The sequence below is a fragment of the Lissotriton vulgaris genome, chromosome 7 (genome assembly GCF_964263255.1).
Source record: "Lissotriton vulgaris chromosome 7, aLisVul1.2, whole genome shotgun sequence".
Lineage (NCBI taxonomy): Eukaryota > Metazoa > Chordata > Amphibia > Caudata > Salamandridae > Lissotriton > Lissotriton vulgaris.
Window position 1 is genome coordinate 1,539,991,791 of NC_141695.1, and position 23,553 is coordinate 1,540,015,343.

At 44.9% G+C, this 23,553-nt stretch overlaps 1 protein-coding gene across 1 annotated transcript in view; it reads left to right on the forward strand.

Moving 5' to 3' along the window:
• The first annotated feature begins 667 nt into the window (after positions 1-667).
• Positions 668-23,553, forward strand: part of LOC147705959 (protein-glutamine gamma-glutamyltransferase E-like) — a 105,119-nt gene continuing 82,233 nt past the window's right edge. The window contains exon 1 of the mRNA XM_086932423.1: positions 668-800. Within this exon, the coding sequence (XP_086788549.1) occupies positions 794-800 (7 nt within the window). The 5' untranslated portion in view covers positions 668-793. The remainder of the gene's footprint in view (positions 801-23,553) is intronic.

Consider the following 23,553-nt stretch of genomic DNA (forward strand, 5'->3'; position numbering starts at 1 on the left):
GTTATTTTGTTACAGCTGGGTTGTTACCTGGGCCGAACTTAAAACTATCAATGCGGGCGACCTTCATTGGAGTCATCCACACTCCTGTAGTGTTCTTCGTATAAAGGAGCTTTTGGGACCTTATAAGTATTTAGTTATGCAGCACAATATCCTTGGTGCAACAACATCAACTGTTGCATGGCTTAACACTTATAAGGTCCCAAAGGCGAGACCTATTGGATATGCCAATGCTTGTTTCTCTTTCTATCTGTGACATACTGCAGCATGCATCCACATGCATGAGCCCATTTTGGCAAATATGACACATCCCTTATAAAAACTATTAGCTCTGTATAATAGCAGGGCTGCAGGAAGCTCGTGGAGCACTTCCAAGAACGTGTAATAATAAATGCTTTGCCAAATATAACCCTGAGCATGAAACAGGATTGCGTGTGAAGCGAGCATCATCACCTGGTCAGCCAGCCTTCACTGGTGATGTGACAACATCTCTGACACGTGCAAATAAAAACGTAGGCCTTGTCTACCTTTCATGCACTTCCTGTAGTAATCCTGTAACATGTGAGAAAAAATGGAAGCCAGCTACTGAAAATTCCTGGTATGAGAGTCAAGGAGAAGATAATAATCGAGACAGCTCAAAGGAATTTTAACTAGTATGGCGGACACCTGGTACTCTCTTTGGTTTATGGGCTAGTACATATAAGGGTGGAATCTGGAGCACCTTGCAGTTCTGGTAAACACTCCTGAAGAAGGCAGGATTAGAAACCAGTGAACAGGTGGAAGGTAGAGGAAAACCATGTCAGGTGAGTGCACATCATGTTGTTTCTAGACCTAAAGAAAAGGGACAATATAGTTGCAGGACAAAAATATTGAAGGAGTCAAAATTGAAATATAAAGGAAGGTTTATGTTACTTGTATTGATGGAAGGGAGGAGGAAGAACCAAGGGGACAGAAATTGGAGATGTAAGATTTTGATATTCGCCATTTTCAATAAAAAAGGCACTTTTCTACATGAAATCCATTGCTAGAAACTGTTTGAGACCATGCAAATGGTGGTAACGCAGACCAAATTCCAGAAAATACAAACATTAACGGTAGATGGTTTCCTTACACAAGGATGAAAGATTTTACACAATGCACATTTTCCTCTGCATTCAATATTTCATTGAAATTTTTGAAGGTGTCAATGCTTTAGGAATGTTCTTGACTGTCTTTTTGGTTTTGTTTGGTTGAGTTTAGATCATTTTATTCAGTTATTCTAGCTCGTGTTATCCTGTTTCACCATTTCAGACGTCAAATCTATATATATAAAAACTAATGTATGTCTGTATGTCTGTCCTTTATGCATTACTACACCATTCATCTGATCGCCATGAAACTTGAGAAAGTTGTTGAGTACACTCCAGCAAAGGTGTCTGGCATAAAAAAGTTTTTTAAATATCGAAGCAAGATTAGAAGCGGTTCACATACAAACTGATCAAACCCGTTCTTCTCAAACAAACGACCATCGAGAATCGAACCGAAGGTGAATTCCTCTAATGTAACCCGGCCATCCTCGAGCGCAGTTACGCGTGTTGAGGGGGCCGGAGAAGCTGGCAAAACATGTCGAATCAGTCTTCGTTGTGCCAAGACGGTGTGTTGGCTAGACGGTGCGGGATCGGAAATGAACCCGAGTCGTGATGGGGGCACAAGGTATGAGCGTGTAAGCGCTGTGCTCTTGAGCTCGCATTTAAAAGTATACCAAAGGCGATGAGGCCTAATCCGGTTCCAAATAGAACCGGAGGGGAAGTAGTCTAGGGTGAAAGACACAGGGGCCAATATCGAGTGCGAGACACAAGTATCATTAGAAAGCGTACACAAACCAGAGAAAAAAGTTAAAATTTCACCTTAAAAGGCAATTCAGAGGTACTCAAAAGATATAGGCCAATCCCAGAAAACATAGGAAACTGAGATAATTATCTTTCTGAGCAGCAGCAACATTCCTTTCTTCTGAGATCGCAGCAACGGACAACGGGTAAGCTAGTCTTTCATAAACTATGACATGCAGAACAGATCATATTTTCCGAAAATTGAAATGTGAGACCCATTTTGTGTTTAGGATTTACAATGACAAAGAGTGAAGTTGGCAGATTTGGAGACTCGCATTGACTTCTTTTGACCTTGGGGTGATTGTAGGTTTTGGATTATTAGAAGGTGATCCTGTCATGTTCCTAAGTTGATCATTAGTAAGCCATAGCAGATAAAGGCTACAAATAAGCTTAACTCTATTTTAAAATTGTATACAGAATGATCGATTAAAGGGTCTTTTCAGTAAAAAGAAAAAATAACAGTTCTGTAATAGCTACTACAGCACCACCAACAATTACCAATAGTATGAATTCTCACACGTGCCTTTTCTGTTGATGTATGCTTGAGGTTTGAGAAAATTATGTTATATTTCGTAGGATGGTCCCTTTTTAAAACCATATCGTTTAAACTCGCCATTCACTGCTAGTAAATGATATTTTTTACCCAGTTTGCACTTCCCTCAGCTACCTTGTGCAAATGACAAATAATATACAACAAAGATCTACAACAAATAATTTTCCATTGAAGGAGAAATGCTGTGAATTGTGAACTGATATGATCGCAACCTAATATTTGCAACTTTTAGGCCAAATTTGAAATACAGTCTATTGAAGCATAAGGCATTTATCCTGAAAAAAGATGTTATGTATTTATTTATTTAGCTGTTTATATTGTGACCTATACAGACAAAACCATACCTGGGTGCAGAAATTGGGAAGAAACGCTGTCAGAGACCACTGCCCCAATCTGCTATTCGAACCAGTCAACTGAGCAGGCATCTTTTCAGAGATTTGCAAACACCTGCAGTGATTGTTCGTGTCTTATTGTCAGTGTAACTGATTCCACAGTGTGTGATCTAGTACTGATAACCTCCAGTCAACACAAGACATTTATCCAGGGCACAAGTAGGACCAGATGTTTGAAAGAATGGAGTTCTATCAGTTTGATATCAGCCGAGATAAGAAAAAGAGACCCACCACAGCCAATGTAATCATCAAAAACCAAGTTAAGAATTTGTAATTTTACTCTGGCTTTGACAGAAAACGTACATAAAGATATCCAGGAAAGAAACAGAATTATAATTTCTCATGCTACAAATCAGCCGAACAGCCATGATTGTTGGTTCTTTTGTAGCATCCATCTACAAATGCAAAATATTAAATTGGAGTCTCTCAGTGAACTTGTTCCCGACTTCTGCAAATGTGTCAGCCATCTTGGACATCCACTCATGTCTACAAAAGGAGGAATGATTTTCTCTGAAATAAAACATAATAATAATTTTTCATGTTCATGTGCATAAGAAGCACAGATTTAAACAATTGTTGACTTTCGACGGCCATTTAGATGTGACAAGTAAATGGGCTGTGTCAGAAAATGCACGATGACTACCAGCTTCATAAAGAAAATAAACTAGACGTCATCGCAGAGAGCTTCTATTTAGTCGCCACTCCCTAGCAGAGACATTTTCTGTCCTTGTTCATTTCAATAAAACATGTGCTTCTGGGCCCTAGGCCATTATTAAGCTGTTGGCGCCACAATAAAAACATTCCGCCCCATGTTAGTGATGATTCGATTATGAATTGACTGACAAGTATGTCCTTCCTGGTGTTGCACTCAGGTATAACACCAGTTACACTGGTATTAAAATAATAAAATCCATTTACCCTTCCTATTTCGCATTGTAAATTCAAAAATGTAAATTGAGAATTAAAGAGTTGGCAATTAACCTACACAAATGCGGAGTTTGTCCACTCATATTAGCAAGGAAGGTCAAATGACGACCTGGGTGTCCAACTTGCTCTTTAAAATGTTCACGTCCTATTACAGAGACTGGCTCTGAAAAGCCCAGGTGGGAGACGGCGCGAGAGTCTTTTGTACCAATATTTCTAAGGACAGAAGGAACAATCATGTATAACTATCATGAAATGAATGTAATATCCTTCAATGGTCTCACTTAGAGGTTGATGTCGAATTTGAGTGTAAAACTAGTCTTGCCAATCACATTTGATAGGAACATGTACCCTCTGAGTCTCCCACATAATTTAGGGGCAGATTTACAAGCCCTTTGCGACATATTTGCACCGCCGTTGTGTCAACTTTTGTGACGCAGCGGTGGCGTATATCGTGTGCCAGGTTGCAACTTATTTACAACGTGACACATCTTGGCAGATGCGTCACGTTGTAAAGCACAGCGCCACATGAAACCTGCGTAAGGTTTCATGTGGGCGCTCCATTGTAGGGTGGGCGTTCCTTTGCTGGAAAGCCCCGTAAAACTGACGCAGTCAGTTTTACGACACCGCTGCATCAAACCCCTTACGCCTGCTTGAAACAGGCGTAAGGACTGACGCACCACGTTTAGTATGTGCGGCCCATGTGCATTGCTGGAGTTGCGTCGCGCTTGCGATGCGACTCCAGCAATGTACGGCCCTTACGCTCCAAGATGCGTCACGCATCTGCCCCTCCTTACGCCATGGTGCGCCGCAATTTTGATGGGACGCATCCGTGGTGGCGCAAGGGGGAATTGCGTTGCTGATAGCATGCAATCTCCGCGGTAAAATTCAGAGTTGGCCCGCGATAATTATCCTAGCGCTAAGTGCGCTTAGTGATAATTATCGCCTGCCCTTGTTAATATGCCCCGTTGTTGGTGCCTATTTTTAGAATTGCATCAGCCTATCTAAATAAGTATCCAATGCGTCTCCGTGAAAATTAAACTGGGTGCAGTGATCGTTAATTAAAATAAAAAGGATGCCTGATTTCACTACAACAACACAGAAAATAGTAGACTTGGATGAGTCTCACTAGTAAATTGTTTTCGCGGAAAAGCTGTGAATCATAATTACTATGTCTCTGACTCGAATTGTACTTTTATTAATTATAACTTTCAAACGTTTAGTAATCCCTGCTAATTGTTTATGAGGAACAACAGAACAAGTGTAAGAGCGTGTCCTTGCATGGTGTCATAGTGAACCACTGCATGCTAAAGAGCAATTTCGAAACATTAGTGTATGGACCTTTGTGTTGACGTAGGGAAGTCAGCGAAAGCTGGAACATGTCACAGGTCTTCAGGCCCTAAGGGGGAGATTTACTAAAAGCGCACACAAGGCAGCTCAGCAACCAAATTTGAGGCTTTGCGTCAGAGAGCGACAGTAGGAAGTGCCATATTTATTAATTGATGGCACTGTCCGGTCCACTTCCTAATGTTGGTGCACAATCAGGCAGTGGCGTGGCAAGGGGGCAGCGGGGAGTGCGGTCCACCCAGGACGGCATGAGTTTTGGGGTGGCGGCCTCACCCATAACCCCCCCTCACCAGGGCCGGCGCTAGGCATGGGCAGCGTGGGCGGCTGCACAGGGCCTCGCACTCAGCCCACCAGCATGGGGCCACTCACTGGTGATGTCTCCTGTTGTTGTTTCCCTGGCGATCTATTACAAAGAAAGGTGTCGCCTGCAATTAAGGTCCATTGGAGGGGGCCCCCTCCCTGGGCCTCTCATGGATGGTGTCAGGAGGCATAGGGGAGGGAGACAGAGACGCTCCCTCAATTGCAAGGAGACCATTCACAGACACTGTGGGGGGCCCATTGTCCAGCATTTTGGCGCCCCCACAGTTTTAACAAAACACGAGGGAACCTACTCAGATTCACCAAGATGCACAGCCACATATCCGAATGAATCAAATGAATTAAATTCAGATAGTTTGATCCTCTGTTTATCCATGTTTTCCACTTTTTAAATCCCCCCACAGTTTTAACTTTTAGACCACAATCAATTCTCACACCTATGACGGTGTGAGAAATGCTTGTGGAGTAAAAGTTAAAACTGTGGGGGCGCCAAAATGCTGGACAATGGGGCCCCCACAGTGTCTGTGAAGGGTCTCCTTGCAAGGGGCCACTTATGTAAATTAGAGGGGGCCTCGCACGTGCCCTTTCAGCCCAGGGCCTCGCAAATCCTAGAACCGGCCCTGCCCCTCACTCTTCAATGAGTTTGCCGCGGGGCGGCGATCGCAGGAAAATCTCGAGCACTCCAGCCCCCCCCCCCCAAGCGGCTCCTACAATGGCCGCCGCAGGTGTCAAAGGCAGAGACCGCCACGGGTGGCACAGTGGCTGGCTACGCCTCTGCAATCAGGCTGTAAAAAACCACACACTCACACAGTAGTGCAAAGACGTCCTTTCAAGTATACGTTTTGTACTAGCAAGTTACCTTCCCAGTACAAAATACTATTCCTAGACAAACTTTTAAACTTTTCCCATTTTGAATGTGTGCTGTACAATGCAGCAGAAGTACAAAGTTGGAAAAGTTTCAAGAAATAAAACAATTTCTCATTTTAACGCCTGCTTCAAAGAGGTGTTAATTTTGTACGCCAAGCCCTGTCTATTATTATTAGTAGATAGAGCTTTGAATTAAAGTACACGTGGAAAGTTGAATGGGAACTTCTGTGTAAAATCCATTGAATGTCACTGTGACGCAGAATAGTGCAAAGCGCTGCTTTATGTTAGTGGGCAACCACTCCGGTCCAAACACGTTTTGCGATGGAATGTAAATTCCACACAAAGATTTTGCACCAGTTTGCGTCACTTTTGTGAAGCAAATACTGTGAATGTGCTAAGGACAAAGCAGATTGTATTTTCTGCACACGCACACAGGGGGCCTCATTTACAATATTTTGGCATAGGGCAAAGCCATAAGCCTTTCCACTGGGCTGCCCTACGTTAAAAGAAAAGGACAGGAATGCTCCATGTTTATCAGATATGGAGCATTCCTCTCCTTTCCCCGTGCGCTGGAACACAAATGGCTTCCATGCACCAACGCAGGCACCCTTGCGCTTTGCTGCAAGAGTGTCTGCTTTTTAAGGGTGATTTTATTTGTGCAGGAAGGTGTCCCTTTCTGCACAAAAATAATCAATGGAGGCTATTTCCTCTTTCTATGTGCCACTGTAGGCAGCACACATAGAAAGAGAAAAAAACCGATGAGAAATAATGTTATTTCTCCTTGTTGTGCCTCCCGTACGCCACCCCTGGTGAGGCATAGGCCTTTGCACATTCCCAGGTTTACGAAATCCCATAAACCTGGGAATGTCAAATGCCATGAGTGTTACGTGGGAACATCCACTGTAACGCCCATGGCACACCTCCCTATCACAGGGTGAGGTCACGAAAAGCCATGCAGAGTGACTTTAAGTGGCCTTGTAAATATGGGCCTGCAGTGTGCTCTGCTCGACCGTCACTAAAAGTGGCATTCCAGCAGCACACTGGAGCTGACAGGGGCTCGTAAATTAGATCCATGGTGCTTTATGACTCAACCTCATTTTTAGTTTCAACTGGTATAGCAATTAGCTGCAGAGGAATGCCACAGTTCAGAATGATGAGCAAAAAGTCCTTCCTCATCAACATAAATGAGACAGGATACTTTTAACAACCCCCAGTGGATGAGAGGAGTGCTGAGGAAAAAAAGCATACTACCAACCCTGCATTCTCAGAATGTCAATTTTTATTTATTTCCAGACCTGTTCTTTAGGGGATTGTGGCAAGGCAGACATGAAATAAAGTGAAGAAAGTAAGGCATAATAGGAAGCCTCCGGTCCTGCCATAGAATTGGAACTTACCAGCACTAAAGCTAGGCAAATTCTCATAAACAGCTTTATGTAATGAAGCTGTAATGAAATGAAAAACTGTCATTCAGTGAAAGACATTGGGGCTAGCAAGCAGCAGTCCCCTGGACCATGGTCTGCCCCGCTTCTCCACTGATGCCAGCATTCGGCATTTACAAGATAGAAGCTGGTTTCCTTTTGGGTATCAGTGTGTGATTCATGGTTTGCAACCTTAATTGCAATGGCAAGTTACTGATGTATGCCATACCATTTTGCAAAGCCGGGGATTGCCCCTTTCACCTTTCCTGTTCTTTGAAATTCATTATCATGAGTAATAGGGTTATTAGTTGAGAGGAGTGAGAGCCCCACTCAATTAATAAGCACAATCCTTTTCAGGGTGAACCTCAACAATCACAAAATAAACCTCCGCTTAACCTCTGGTAGCTTGGCACAAAAGCAGTGAGGCTTAACTTCGAGGCAATATGTAAGACACTTATGCAGCACTCAAACAGCAATAGAGTGAAAACACCACACTATTAAATTCCTAATTCTTACTTGTTTTCTAGTGAAAGTAGCACCAAAAAGCAGTAAGTACCTAGTGTGGTTATTTTGTTACACTGGACCTGTCAAAGTCACAAGTTCAGACTGAGTGCAATGGAGCTTGGGATGGATACAGGGACCAAGTTCATCTCACAAACACATCCATGCAGAGAGCTGCAGCGGAACTTCGCATTGTTATTAGAGGTGAGCAGGCTGTTGTTGGGAAGAGTAGCATGATAGGCATCTCGGATGGTTGCTGTTTTGCGTGGAGAGTCAGTTGACAAAGGAACTCCACATTGGTGGACAAAGTGGACTCTCCTTTTGGTGTTGGATCTCATGGCTGGCGCAAAAAGCATGTTGTCGCTGGATAATCACATCAGCAGGAGTCATGGATGACTGTCAGGCAACAAGAGGAGTGTTTTTACGCTGCAGAGTCCAGAAACATCAGTATCTTTACCTGGAGCACAGGACTTGTGATTTTGAGGCAGGAGGACTGCTCTCTGATGCCAGCCATGAATACAGGGCATTGCAACATCTTCTGGGGATCAGACCTCACTCTGAGCACAGGCCAGAGGCAGAGCGCATGCAAGTCCAGGCCAGTCAACATGTTGCGGCTCACCTGGGTATTTGCAGGGACAGGCCTCAGGAAGCTTGCTGTGTCCCTGTAGCTCAAACCGGATGTCTGCCAACTGACTGTTGGAGTCATTTCTGGGGAGCCTGAGTTCAAGGCAAGCAAGTCCAATCTCCCTTCTTCAGGCACCAGTGCAGTCTTTTTGAAAGTTCCACAAGCTCAGAAGTGTTCTGATGAGAGGCTCTGAAGGTGCCACTTTTATCCTCAGTGCCTGATTTTGTCTAACATTCTTCTAACTTTCTTCCTTTCATGGGTTGGGCACCAAACTATCTTGGGTAACAATGTCTAGACAGTCCTAGGTGTGAGCTGCAGTTGTCAGTTGCATGGCAGGGAATTTGTAAAAGTCAGGAAGGGGTGGGCAAGCCCTGAGTCTACACTTTGACGATCAGGAAGGCTGAGTACAACCCCCCAGGCCATCCAGTTCAAGAGAGAAACGCCCTTCCCCACACCAAAGTCTGGAAGGAAAATACAAAATGCCCTGGAAGAGCCATACACATTTATGTGACCCTGGCAGAAAGGCACCTTTCTTTCAAGGAGAAATAGCTACTTTCTAATAGTGGCATTTTCAGAATTGTCTGACTTTATCACTAAAGAAGATTTTAAATTACAATTTAGAAGAGTTGAAGATGTATTTTTCTATCTAGCCCCTAAATGAACTTCTCACTCATTAAGTGTAACAAGGTTACTCAGCATTATTCTACAGGAGAGATAGCCTTACAACAGTGAAAAACAACTGTAGAAGTTTTTCACTGTCAAAACGTGTAAAACGTAAGTACACATGTCCTACTTTTTTAATACCATGAACCGTGCATTTAGGATTTATCTTAGGTGTTGATTTAAAAGCATTAAAAAGGAAAGTGTATCTCTGGCAAAAGGTTTATCTTTCCAGGTCGAAATGGCATTTTAGAACTGTACTGCAGGTTGCACAAGCACTTACCACAGAGTCCTAAATGCCAACAAAAACAGGTTCAGCAAAGAAAGGCACAAATGTGGGCTAACATTGTAGAGAAGGCCAGGTTCTACAATTAATCGTTACACTCTTAATTTTCTATGTTCAAGCACGGTTTTTGAAACCACAAAGCCTGTTATTTTGCAACTTGTGGGTTTTACAACCTCAGAAACAGGGCACGAGTCGGGGTACCACGCGGGTGGACGGCATCCCCCCACTTATTTTCGAGGGTTTTCCTGGGTGGATGCCGTCCACCCTGCTCAATCAAAACGCCGTCCACCCTTTTCCATCAAAACCGCGTCCATCCTTGCCTGCTGCCTGACCTGCCTCCGCCTCCCACTCCAGACTTCCCTGCTCGAGACTCGAGACTCCACTCCCGGCCTCAGCTGCTGCCTGCCCTGCTCGAGATTCCTCTCCCAGCCATGAGCCCCCCTCCGCGCCCCCGGCAGACAGTCGCCTCCCTCGTTTGTAAATTACTTTGAGTCGGTATGTCGCCCCCACTCCCTTACACCTTACTGTGCTCCCATCAACCAGCATCAATAGCCCCTCAGGTGTCAGTTCAAGCAAAGGGTGGCTCAGCTCTCCATGGCGCCGGTGCCAGTCTGATGGGCGGCAGGCTCCTGCCATCCCCTTCATCAACCTAAATGAGGTGTGAAAGGCAGGCTGGAAATGCACTAAGCAAAGGTCACACCTCCAGGCTACCTTCAAAGACTGGTGAATAGCATCAGTCAGACCAGCCCCTCCGAACTGCGGTAGGACCGGCGCCCCATGGACTGGTAGCGGGAGGGGGAGGGTTAAAGACACCATGCCTCCTGCCATACTCTCGCACTGTAGTCCAATGAAAGCACTAGGATGAACCCAAACTGCACAGACAAGATCAATATAAAACTGTCTGTGAGAGTGCTACGTTTTTGACACCTCGCCCGTGTAAACAAACAGACACTGTCTCAAGGGAGATATCAACACAGCGATTGTAGAATCTCCTTCTGCACGCAGCAGGGGCCGGTGGACGCTATGCAGAATATTGAACTGGTTGGGAAGAAATACAGGGGTTCAAGTAGCTGTTAAACATGCACTCCAAACAGCAGGTGGAAAGAACGAGAGGGTTCAGGGCAATCTATAGGCGGCGTATGCCAGAGCTGCTCAAATGCAGGGAGCACGTTAAACAAGGAGTGCACCATTTAAACCACTGCTGGGAAATCAACAGGTGGCATTTTAGGAAATAAACAATGTATTGTCATTTTGAGATTCTTAGTATATTTGTATTTACTTTGCTGTCGCAGAAGCCTATTCTTAAAACCTTCATGCGCCCTTAAACAGCATGAGTTCTGAAGTTTTCAAGGTCTGTGCGTGAGTAGTTTATTCAGTCCAGGATCTTCTGTTGCATTGTGGTCCTTGCAGTCTTGTTTATTTAATTATAAATACAGCGATACAAGAGCCAGAAGTCAGAGCAAAACTGGGCTACAAGGCCTACTCACGTATGAACGTAAAAAAATGAGATCTTTCAAACATAGTTGATTACACTGCATATTTTGTGAGATGCGTGTGTAAACCTTTCTGGACTTGTTTGACGCATTTTATAAAGAGTCATCCAGGGACAGCGGGTTTTCAATTGTCAACCACACTTTTTTGACTAAAACAATTTGCAAGAAAAGCACATCATGTAAGGTAATGTGGCACATTTTGTGATGCTGCTATTTCATAACTTTGCAATTTTTTTTTACATTTTAACACTGTTAGGGCAAATGTTTCACACAATTAGTACAAGTGTACCATTTAAATACAGTAATAAGCAACTGAAAGGCGACCAGCCAACATCTGCATAGGGCCTTCCACTGCCCGGCTAGACGTATTTTCTTTGTTCAAGTCTGCAGATTATTAAACAGATGACGGATTGTGTGACCAATGCAGTAAATCAGAAATTATGTGGAAAACGTGGTGCAGCTGATTTGCATTATTCGAGTGACAACGTTTAAACCAGGTACGTATGTCCAAGGAGTATAGAGAACCAAGGCTCCAACTCTGACCTGTACTAGGTTGCTAAATGAAATAGTTGGACATCAGATATGGTTGTCGTGGCCCAGCAAGGGTGCCTGGACCCTAATGCCAACATAGAAATAATAATAATTATGTGGAGTGTTTCCTTCACAGCGTTGAGCCCTATTGTCGCTACACCTGCTGCACCATTGGTAGCCATGTCCTTGTGTAGTGGGTCCGCCTGCAATGTAGTCATTTTTGCTCTTTGGATGTTATAAGGGGTTTGGCGGATGCAGGACATTTCCTGTGTTGGCAGATGCCCAACTCATCCCTTTTACAGAGTATGTACACTCCTATAGAAATTCTAAATCCATATATATACTCTTAATAGGCCAGAAGAAACGTATGACACATTTTGCAGTATAAATCTCAACTACCGTAATATATAAAACCAATGTATATAATCACATCCCGCAGAGGCTGATATAGAATCCTCTCTTCGGTTAGACAGATTGCACCCCCCCTCACCATTCCCCCCACCAGCGCCTTGAGACCCTCACAGGTGAGTAGCGCACTTACAATTCCCCTGATTGCTTGATCCTGCTCAGCCATTCCAGCACAGGTATGTTCATAGAAAGACAGACCTAAAAAGGAAACACTGAGATTTCCCTGAAAATCTGGGTTGCATCTATGCGCCACAACTGGCTTGTTTTGGTATGACTACACCCATGACATCTCCCATGACATCTCCTAGGCCAGAGGAAGTCACCTGGAGGGGCTGAGACAACTAGGCTCTTATTGGACTTGTGCACAACAGAGGGCAGTGTTAAAAACTGTGCAGTTCTATTCCCGAGGCTCATTATGCAATCTGCCTATTCGGGAGATGACCAAATAAATGTAGACAGTAGACAGTAAACACATTGTTTTCTGTCTGTATTTATCTGTAAACTGCTAATTCCTCCATACAGGGACCTTAAGTCACAGGCTTAAGTACCAAGCAGCTTCAATTGTTAAATCTTGCAATATATGCAAATGATAGCTCTGCCTTACATTTGATGTCACTTCCTGTCGTGATGTCACTTCCTGTCGTGATGTCACTTCCTGTCGTGATGTCACTTCCTTTGACCACGCCTACCTTGGAGAGTCCCCCCACTTCTTTTTTTAGGACTTGTGCCCTGCTCAGAAAGGCTTGATACATCAGCCTCCCCCATTTCCTGTACATGCTAATGATTCACCGAATTTGTGTGCAGTGCCATACAATAGCAGAATCAATATTCTGGCTCTAATCACTTTAGCGACACAATCGGTGATGCTGTTTGTGAAAGACTATGTATAAAGAAGACTGCTGAGACCATGTTTAGAATCACAGGAATTAATGCAGATTAGGGTTCACATTGATGGTTTGCACTTTAGATGGCTTTGTTGACTCTTTAGTTACTCAAGCAAAGCATGATGACACTACAATGGGAAAACATCCTGGCGTTTAGTAAAGTTGATGCGGTTGCCAACGTGTTGCGTGCAGTTCATGACTGTCAGTAAAAGTGTAACAAGTGATTAGTGTAGCTTGTTATTAAGTGAGCTTGGCAAGCAGTATTACTAGTCAGCTACAACATTTGAAATCAACTGTTGCTGCCTTGTTGCTTTCGCCCCTGTTATAAGGGGCCAGGGGCCAATTCCATCAGTGTGCTGAGCCTAACGGGGGACCGGAGCACCAGCAGGTTTTTCCGCTCACACAGCACTTCCTGGCACTTACAGCGCTGCACCGTGTTACTGTGGACTAAAAGTCCCAATGTTCTTTGCTCCACGCCAGGTGCCACTGGTGAGAGGGAGGCATGGCCATCGCGCTTATAGCACTGTCCCTCCCACCGCCGCGCAGGACTAACTGTTGCTGCCTTGTTGCTTTCGCCCCTGTTATCAAGGGCCAGGGGGCCAATCCCATCAGTGTGCTAAGCCTAAAGGGGGACCGGAGCACCAGTGGTTTTCGCCACTCACACAGCGCTTCCTGGCACTTACAGCGCTGCACTGTGTCACTGTGGTGCTTCACGCCAGGTGCTGCCGGTGAGAGGGCGTTGCCATTGCGCTTATAGCGCTGCCTCTCCCACCAGGGCGCAGGATGTACGCGGGCGGCGCCCGGGCAAAGCCCAGGCCAATGGCTGGCCTGTCCTTGGCCGTCATCGACAGGAAGAGACAGGGCAGGGCCACCCCTCAGTTTCATTTATGGCTTGGGAGAGGTCTTAATGCTGTGGCCGCCATGAGTCTATTGGACTGTAATCTATGGTAGTGTTTCTGCTCGCGTTGCCTGCGACCTACCTGGTGGATTCTGTGAGATTGTTGGACACTGTGGACTTTCTTTTTCTTATCTTCTTTTCGCCTTCTGTAGTTACCAGGGTCCCCAGGTGTAGTGGAGGCTAGCAAATCTATCTGCTTGGCGGTTAAATCTAGGGACATGGGAAAAAGATAACAGAAGAAGGCAGTGAATGGGGGGATGCTGTAGGGACTGGAGGGAGCAGAGGTAATAGGGGGAAAAGGCAAGGAAACTTCTAAAAGGTGCAGGTAGTAATTGTGTTATGGATCGTATTGACACCTTAATCAATGAATGTGAGGGAATTTTAGAGTCTTTTCCATTGGAACTACCTACCTGCAACAAACCCCATTCCCAGTCGAGCAAACTTTCCAACCATGCTATCCCCGCTATGTTTCAGAAATCAAAAAATAAAGTACTGGTCTCTTACAATGAAGCAGGGGTAAATGATCAAAGGGGAGAACCCCTCTTAACACCAGCCCGATTATGACCCAGCTTAACAATGAACATATTGACCCTATAATTATCTGTACCAATACTTTTCAGCTCCTGACGGATCTAGCCAACTACGAAGAAGGGGAGGGTGGTCGGCGTCCGTCGGCCCAGGCTCCACCTATACCAGATATACAAAGCCTAGGGATAGGGCTAGGTAACCCCGAGGCAGGGCAGGATGTGATTCAATTGGTTACTAAGTTTTGGTTAGAAGTGGGCTCCTTGAGAGGTATGATAGTGGAGCTAACAAAAATGGTCAAACTATTATCTCTAGATCCAACACGAAGAGGGAGGGCTGAGGTGAAAGAAAGTTGTCTCAAAGGGTCTCCAGGGGTGATTGCAGGGTACTTTCCAAGTTATCCCACCGGCAGCCCTGGCTAGTTCTACAAAAGATAGTAAGGACAATCCTACTAGGTCCCCAATCCCCCTAGGAAGGGTAATCACAAAGGAAACGAAAACATTACAAAGGCAATGAAAATATTAACTCTACCGACGACCAAGCATCCACCACGCGGGTAGCTAGTACCTCGCTTAACCCAGATAAGACAGTTGTATTGAAGGTCCAGACCTGTCTTAGTAGAAATAATCCCTTGTATGTTGACAATCCGGAGGCAGCCTTCCAGTTGGGGACGCCTTAGATGGATAAAAGTAATTGAGATGCCCGAATTGCTGGAAAGCATCGAAAAGGGTATGGATGGTGCAATAACCGAGCTAGAGGTCTGTGTAGTAAACTCTTTGACCCTACAGCAATCTACTTGCATCCATAATAATCTATTTACCCACTTGTGTACCTATTTCTTCAAGCAGGGTAAGAATAAAAAGGCTACAAATAAGAAACATGGCCATTGGTTTAACAAAGAATGTCGTCAAGCACGTGTAGATCTGGGGTATGCCATTAAAGTAGGTGACCCGCTGGCTGTGCGAAGAGCCAGGTATGTCTATAGGGCTACCCAAATAAAGGCAAAGAGAACATGGGACAACAAAAGATGGCAGGAACTTAGGGAGGCCTGTGCAATGAAAAACACCAAACAGTTTTGGAATGTCTATAAATGGGATAGAGGAGGGCAGGCCAGCCAGACCTAAAATCATGTGACACAGACTGACTGGGTGAACCACTTCAAACCCCAATATGCAGCAAGTACAGCTGAAGATGTGGGTATCACCAGGTCAATCTATCAAGAGGAGGCCTTTAGTAGGGAGGAGGTGGAAGCAGCACTTAACACCATAACGTCCGGAAAGGCTCCAGGCCCTGATGGTATCCCTAGGGACGTATTCCTTTCTGGCAAGGATAGATGGTGCCGATATATCCTATTGTTGATGAATGCCATTGCTCAGGGAGCCCCAGTTCCAGTATCTTGTCAATGAGAAGAAATTATTCCGGTTTACAAAAAAGCCGACAAATTATGCCCAGGGAACTGTAGGCCCATCAGTTAAATTGATTGCCTACAGAAGGTAATGGGGCGGCTAGTGCTTAATAAAATTCAAGAGTGGATTGATGAATGTAATGTCTTATCTTCACTGAAGCTGGGTTCAGGGCTTATATAAGCACTATTGATCAAGCGTTTAGGTTTACCCTGCTCTGTTGGAACACAGTGACTTTGGGGAAGGGACCACACCCACTTCCTCTGGCTCCACCCACTTCCCTCCAGTGGTTCCGACAACTTCTTTTCTTGGCTCAACTCACATGCACTAGCCTCAGCCCATCAGAGTCACCTCCTCACTTCTTGAGTTCCGCAAGATGCTGAAGACCTGGCTCTTCACATAATCCCATCGGGGAACTCACACCTGCCCAAGGGCCTGGGTGATTGGTGCGCTAGACAAACACAATATGAAATGACATAATATAACATCTGGGAAGACTATGACAACAACTTAAATGTGAACTCAAATTAGAGAATGTGTTTAAATCTCAAAATGCAGCTCAGGAAAGGTCAATTGAGGACTTGCGGCAACTTTGCATACTAGAGAATGTGCTTGCACTGTGCCGTTTAAAAAGAAAATAAGTGAAGAGAGAAGGACCACATTAAAGAAGTCAGAAACAAATGCAGTGAGTAAGGGGCATACTGGATTGAGGAAATAAACAGGTAATGGATGAAAGAAGGAGGAAATAAGAAAAGAATGTGAAAGGAAGACATTAAGGGATAGTAGGAGAAAGGAAGGGAACAATGTATGATGGATGAATAGAATGAAGAAAGGAAAGGAGGAAGAAAAGCAGAAGGAAGGGTGGAGGATAAGAAAGAAAGAAATCAAAGAAGGGATGAAGAGAGGAGCAGTAAAAAAAGAAAGTAAGGAACAAATGGAGGAAGAAGGAAGAAAAGCACAAATGGAGGAAGGATGGGAATGAATGAGGATGTAAGGAAGAAAGAATGGAAAGAGGAAAAGAGACATGGATGAAAGTGCTACAGAAGAGTAAAAGATGGGACAAAGTAGAAAAAGGAGGTCAGGGGAATGGATACAAGTATGATATTTACTGGTTCAAGGAGGATCAGAGGGAATAATGACACTGTAATATTGCAAAGAAATTGAAAAACACAATTTTAAAATACATTTCTGTTTTCTTAACACACATATTTGTAAAGCACATATTCACCAGAGGGTACCTTGACATCAAATTTAAAATGTTGTTATCCAGCTCATTGGCACTAATTTTATCGACCTGAGAAAGATGAAAGGCTGAGTGGCCACACCAAGATTTAAATTTATGACCCTGAGATGAAACATAGATTCCTGGTGTGGATTTAAAGATATGCGCAAGAAGAAAACACAGAAAAGGGATTGTGAGAAAGCAAGAGAGGTCTGAAGGCAAAGATAGTTATGGTAGACAAAGAATGTGAAGAGAAGTGGGGAAAGCAGAGATTGGGAGTGCAAGGTTTGAGTGGAACATGATGAGAGTGAAAAGTGGAAAGAGTAGAAATGCAAGGGAAGAAAAGTAGACAGCGGGGAGCTAATAAAAGGAGAGTGGAAGGGAAAGATGGGAAGGTGAAAAGCACTTAATGAGAGGGAGGTGGCGATTAAGAGGAAATGCAAATGTAGGGCAGAATTTGAAGGAACAAAGGAGAGAAGGGAAATGGGTGAGGTGTGAAGGGGAGGAAGAAAAATAGATACAGAGGGAGACCAATAAAAAGGTACACCTCTGCTTTATTAAATATGCAGTAATTAATTATGTAAAGGTAAAAGGTGACAGGGCTGTATCATTCTTGGCCTATCTTATCAATGCATAGCTGTGCTGTCCAAAACACACAATTGCGTTTCTTTAACTGTGTTAAGGTTTTATACCATCAAAAGATGTTTTGTGGCATCACAATACGTGTTCGTAATAAAAGATAATAAAGTGTCAGTTATATCATTGGGATTAAGTTTGGATGGAGAATCAGGCTCTCATGCATCAAACAAATGCTTCTATTATAAGATAGAGCTACAAGTCACAATATCCCACTGCCACCTATTTCAGAATGAAGTCAGACACATTCAACTCTGTTCACAGACGCTTCTCCATGCACTTTTGAACTAATAAAGCACAGCATTCTATATATATATATATATATATATATATATATATATATATATATATATATATTAATTACCTACTGGCGGTCGCCAGTAGGTATATATAGTTAGGACCTAGTTTCCATTGGAAATCCGCAACATTCTATTGGGAATAACTTTGGCGCCGGTTGATCAATCTATGTGAATTTCTCAAAGAAGATGGCGCGGTACGCTCCGCTCCTTCCCTGAAAGTTTCGGGGGGATTCGTGAAGCCGGGGCCGAGAAAAAAGGGGGGTCCCAAAACGTGTTTTCCCCATGCAATTTTCCATAGGACCTTTAGACACGGCTACAGCCCAAACCGCTGAACGGAATTACAAGAAATTTGGCAAAATGGTAGAGTCTGATTCGCAGATCACGCTTTTGCTTAAATGGTGTAAATCCCCCCAGTAGTTGCTGAGAAAATTCAAGTTGAAATCAATTATATATCTATAAGCGCGCACAGTGCCAGCACCGTGCGAGCACCCCGCGATTTTTCAAAAAAAAAATAATAATTTTTAGGGGCCTTGGGGGTCCTTGTGGGACCCCCTGAGCAGGCCTAGAGGGTCAGGGTGCTTCTACCCTGCCCCCTTTTTGAGTTCTACACATTTGTTTTCCTGCTTTCCTGTGCCTTAGTCTACTGAGGCACAAGATGGCAGCCAACTGTTTCAGTTTTGGAGTGTTGATAGACAGTAGCAGCCAATCAGCATGCCTTCCAGAGAAAGTTGCATGCTCATTGGCTGTCAACACTACAAACCAGGAAGTGTTGGCATCCATCTTGTGCTAGGTAGACCGAGGCACAAAAGAAGCAGAGCTCACAGCCCACACAGCTCTCGCAGCCCACACAGCTCTCACAGCCCACACAGCTCTCACAGCCAACACAGCCCTCACAGCCCACACAGCCCTCACAGCCCTCACAGCCCACACAGCCCTCACAGCCCTCACAGCACACACAGCTCTCACAGCCAACACAGTTCTCATAGCCCCACAGGTCTCACAGCCCACACAGCTCTCACAGGCCTCACAGCCCACACAGCCCTCACAGCCCACACAGCTCTCATAGCCCACACAGCTCTCATAGCCCACACAGCTCTCATAGCCCACACAGCTCTCATAGCCCACACAGCTCTCACAGCCTTCACAGCCCACACAGCCCACACAGCCCTCATAGCCCACACAGCTCTCACAGCCAACACAGCCCATACAGTTCTCACAGCCCACACAGCTCTCACAGCCCACACAGCTCTCACAGCCCACATGGCTCACACTCTCACAGCCCAAACAGCTCTCACAGCTCTCACAGCCCACAGAGACCTCACATCCCACACAGTCCTCACATCCCACACAGCTCTCACATCCCACACAGCTCTCACAGCCCACACAGCTCTCACAGCCCGCCTAGGTAGACCGAGGCACAAAAGAAGCAGAGCTCACAGCCCACACAGCTCTCACCACCCACACAGCTCTCACAGCCCACACAGCTCTCACAGCCCACACACCTCTCACAGCCCACACAGCCCTCACAGCCCACACAGCCCTCACAGCCCTCACAGCACACACAGCTCTCACAGCCAACACAGTTCTCATAGCCCCACAGGTCTCACAGCCCACACAGCTCTCACAGGCCTCACAGCCCACACAGCCCTCACAGCCCACACAGCTCTCATAGCCCACACAGCTCTCATAGCCCACACAGCTCTCATAGCCCACACAGCTCTCATAGCCCACACAGCTCTCACAGCCTTCACAGCCCACACAGCCCACACTCTCACAGCCCAAACAGCTCTCATAGCCCACACAGCTCTCACAGCCCAAACAGCTCTCACAGCCCACACAGCTCTCACATCCCACACAGCTCTCACAGCCCACACAGCTCTCACAGCCCGCCTAGGTAGACCGAGGCACAAAAGAAGCAGAGCTCACAGCCCACACAGCTCTCACCGCCCACACAGCTCTCACAGCCCACACAGCTCTCACAGCCCACACAGCTCTCACAGCCCACACAGCTCTCACAGCCCACACAGCCCTCACAGCCCACACAGCCCTCACAGCCCTCACAGCACACACAGCTCTCACAGCCAACACAGTTCTCATAGCCCCACAGGTCTCACAGCCCACACAGCTCTCATAGCCCACACAGCTCTCACAGTCTTCACAGCCCACACAGCCCACACTCTCACAGCCCAAACAGCTCTCATAGCCCACACAGCTCCCACAGCCCACACAGCTCTGGCAAAGATAATACCAGCAGAGAACAAGCACTGGCAAAGACAATAACGGCAGCAAACAAACACTGGCCCAGACAATAACGGCAGAAAAAAAAAGGCAAAGACAATAACGGCAGCAAAAAAAAAAACACGGAGAAAGGCAATACCAGCAGCGAACCAACACTGGCAAAGATAATACAATCAGGGGGGCAGGGGCACAAAAAACGGCACAATCAGGGGACAGAAGGCCCGACAAACGGCACAATCAGTGGGCAGAAGGCAAGAAAAAACTGCACAATTAGTGGGCAGAAGGCAACAAATACTGCACAATTAGTGTGCAGAAGGCAACAAATATGGCACAATCAGGGTGCATGAGGCAGGAAATACGGCATAATCAGGGGGGCAGAAGCCAAGAAATACGGCACAATCAGGGGGGCAGAAGGCAAGAAATACGGCCCAATCAGAGAGCATCTTGCTCCGGTCCAAAAATCGGATCCCTAGGGCTGCTCAGGTGGTCCCACAAGGATATTAACATATTTAAACGTTATCCGCTAATAGAATTTGGATTTTCAAAACCTTGCAAATTCACTGAAAAAACCATAGGTTTCAGGCCTTATTCAGGTAAGAATTGGCATTTAAAAAACCTTTGAAATTCACTAAAAAAAACATAGGTTTCAGGCCTTATATAGTTAGGAATTAACATATAAAAAAACCATTGAAATTCACTGAAAAAACCATAGGTTTTAGGCCTTATATAGTTAGGAATTAGCATTTAAAAAACCTTGAAAATTCACTGAAAAAACCATAGGTTTCAGGCCCTATATAGTTAGGAATTAACATATAAAAAACCACTGAAATTGCTCCTATATAGTTAGTTGAACTAACTATATATTTCGCGCATTCGCAATCCACTGCTGATGATGTCACATATTACATCATTCATGACATGGTCAGTGACATCACTGATGACATCACTGATGACATCTCAAATGACATCACTGATGAACATGCCCACCCCTCCAGCCCCCGGCTGAGTGCCATGTCATGGCACTCAGACCAATCACAACCCTGCATTGCAGCGTTGTCATTGGCTTAGGGGTGGGAGCCTAACTGCTTCCTTCCTGTTCCAACTTGGAGTTAGACACAGGCGAGCAGGAGAGAAAACACGTGACCAGGTGGCAGCAAGATAAGTTTTTTTTTAAAGCAGCCCGCACCCACCAGCTCCCTATCCGCGAGCCGTGCCGGATGCCCCTGTGAACACAGGACCCCCAGAAGCACTTAATGCTACAGACATTGAAATCCACTCCTGCACGGACAGCTGTAATGAGCACTGGTCATAGAGACTTGTAAGGTGTCGAACAAGGTTTCAAGTTATTCTGCCGATGCACTGTACTAGGTGTGCACTCCTAGATTTTCCGTGCAGGCTGATTAGAGAAATGCTGGGCGGGCTCCCAGGCGCGCACCTTAGAGGGAACACAGGTAACAGCCATGGGATAATTTTCCATTATTAGCCTTTAACCAATGCCAAGAAAGAGAGATTGAAAAATTGGGAAAGGAGGAGAAAAAGAAAAGGAAGAAGGGAAGAAAAAGTGTGAGATAAGGAGACATCTAGAAGAACAAGGCATGAAGTGGCATCAAGTGGAATGAAGACTAGTCACCCATGGTATTCTGCTAACTTGACATTTCGTACAGCCGTCAGTAAGCTCCTGAAAACAACTTTGGGCCCAGGACCTATTTTGCTGGACACTGCCTGTCTGTCTTCAAGTATGACGTTCGACTTCCATGGGTACTTCAGGCCAACCTACATCCTTAAATTGGAAAGTGCTTCCTTCTTTCAATCCACTCTCTAAGCTAACGCTTCTTTTCACTGTTTTATTTGTTTAATGTGCCAGCTTTGCTACTAGTGGCTGCTGCTAGCATTAAAAAAGTATGGAAGGGCGTGATGGCGCACAACTCACCATAAGGAGCTGAAGCACAACCGATGCAGCACTTCTCTGCCGGGAATCAGATCCTTGTTGTCCACGAGCAGAAAAAGAAAGGACATCCATTCCTGCTCAGTGAAATGTAATTCCAACCAATCCTGGAGCTACTCTCATAATCATGAGAATAGCTCCAAGATTGGTTGGAACAGACTAACCCACTGATCATTTTGAGGCTAGGGACCTATGCCAGCAATCTCCAGGCTGTGTTACATCCTTTGGATTGCTGGCTCTTCATGCACACTGTAGACCAGTGCTATCATCCTGCATTAGCAGGATTCAGACCCCCCCCCACCCTTGCACTGTAAACGGCACAAGCCACTGCCATGGCAAATAAATAAACTGGCATGGAAATGCCATTTTACTTATTTGTGTTTGACTGCTGCGCTGGCAGCAGGCAGGGCTAAGCTCCTCCGCTCTTGAGGAGGAACCGTCCCTAATTGCCACGTGTATATGTTACGTTTTCACAGAATGAAATGAGGGGATCTATCTATTTATTAAAAAAGATGTTATTATCTAGTTAATATTATCATTACAATATAAACAAAATTTAAAAAACTGCATTTTAACCCCTTGGCTGCTGCCGTCGGCCAACGTTCGTCACGTGCACTACCTTGGTAGTGCTGCGAACGTCCGTTGGCCGACGGTGCCCCACCCGTTTTTCGAATGCTCAGCACTGGAGCTGAACGTTTGACGCAGCCAAGGTATTAACAACTATACATCAATAACACTCAAGAACAAAACATGCTAAAACCTAAAGTGCTTGGCTTCAGGTGTCTTCCAACTAGATATGATAACATTTATAAATGTATCAAGTTTAAAAGAATTGACTCCTAATCACATTACCAATCATATTCAAGAGCCAGTGTAAGACGGTACTACAGTTCTTAGGTTTTTTCATTTCCTTCTAAACATTATAAAGTGATAAAACAAGAATTGGTTCCTGAAAACATCACCAATCATAACCAACCTTTAAGACATTAAAAAAATTCAGTTGGATTTTAACTAATTCCTGTGACCTAATGCTAATTATATCTTTCATAGGATAAAATGGATCAAATGTTCATATGAACAACTATATATTGATAGTAAAATGAGATAAAACCTCTGCAAGTTAGAGCTAAAGTGCTTATCTTCCAATCCCCATTTTAGCAGGGGCATATATTTTTTTATTTAAACAGGTGAAACACATGTACATAACACTGGCCATTTAGGATACAGATATAAACATATTGTTTGCCTTGATCAAAAACTTGATAATTCAGTAGATCAAAGGAATTGACCTGCCGATAAACAATGCCTAACAGCC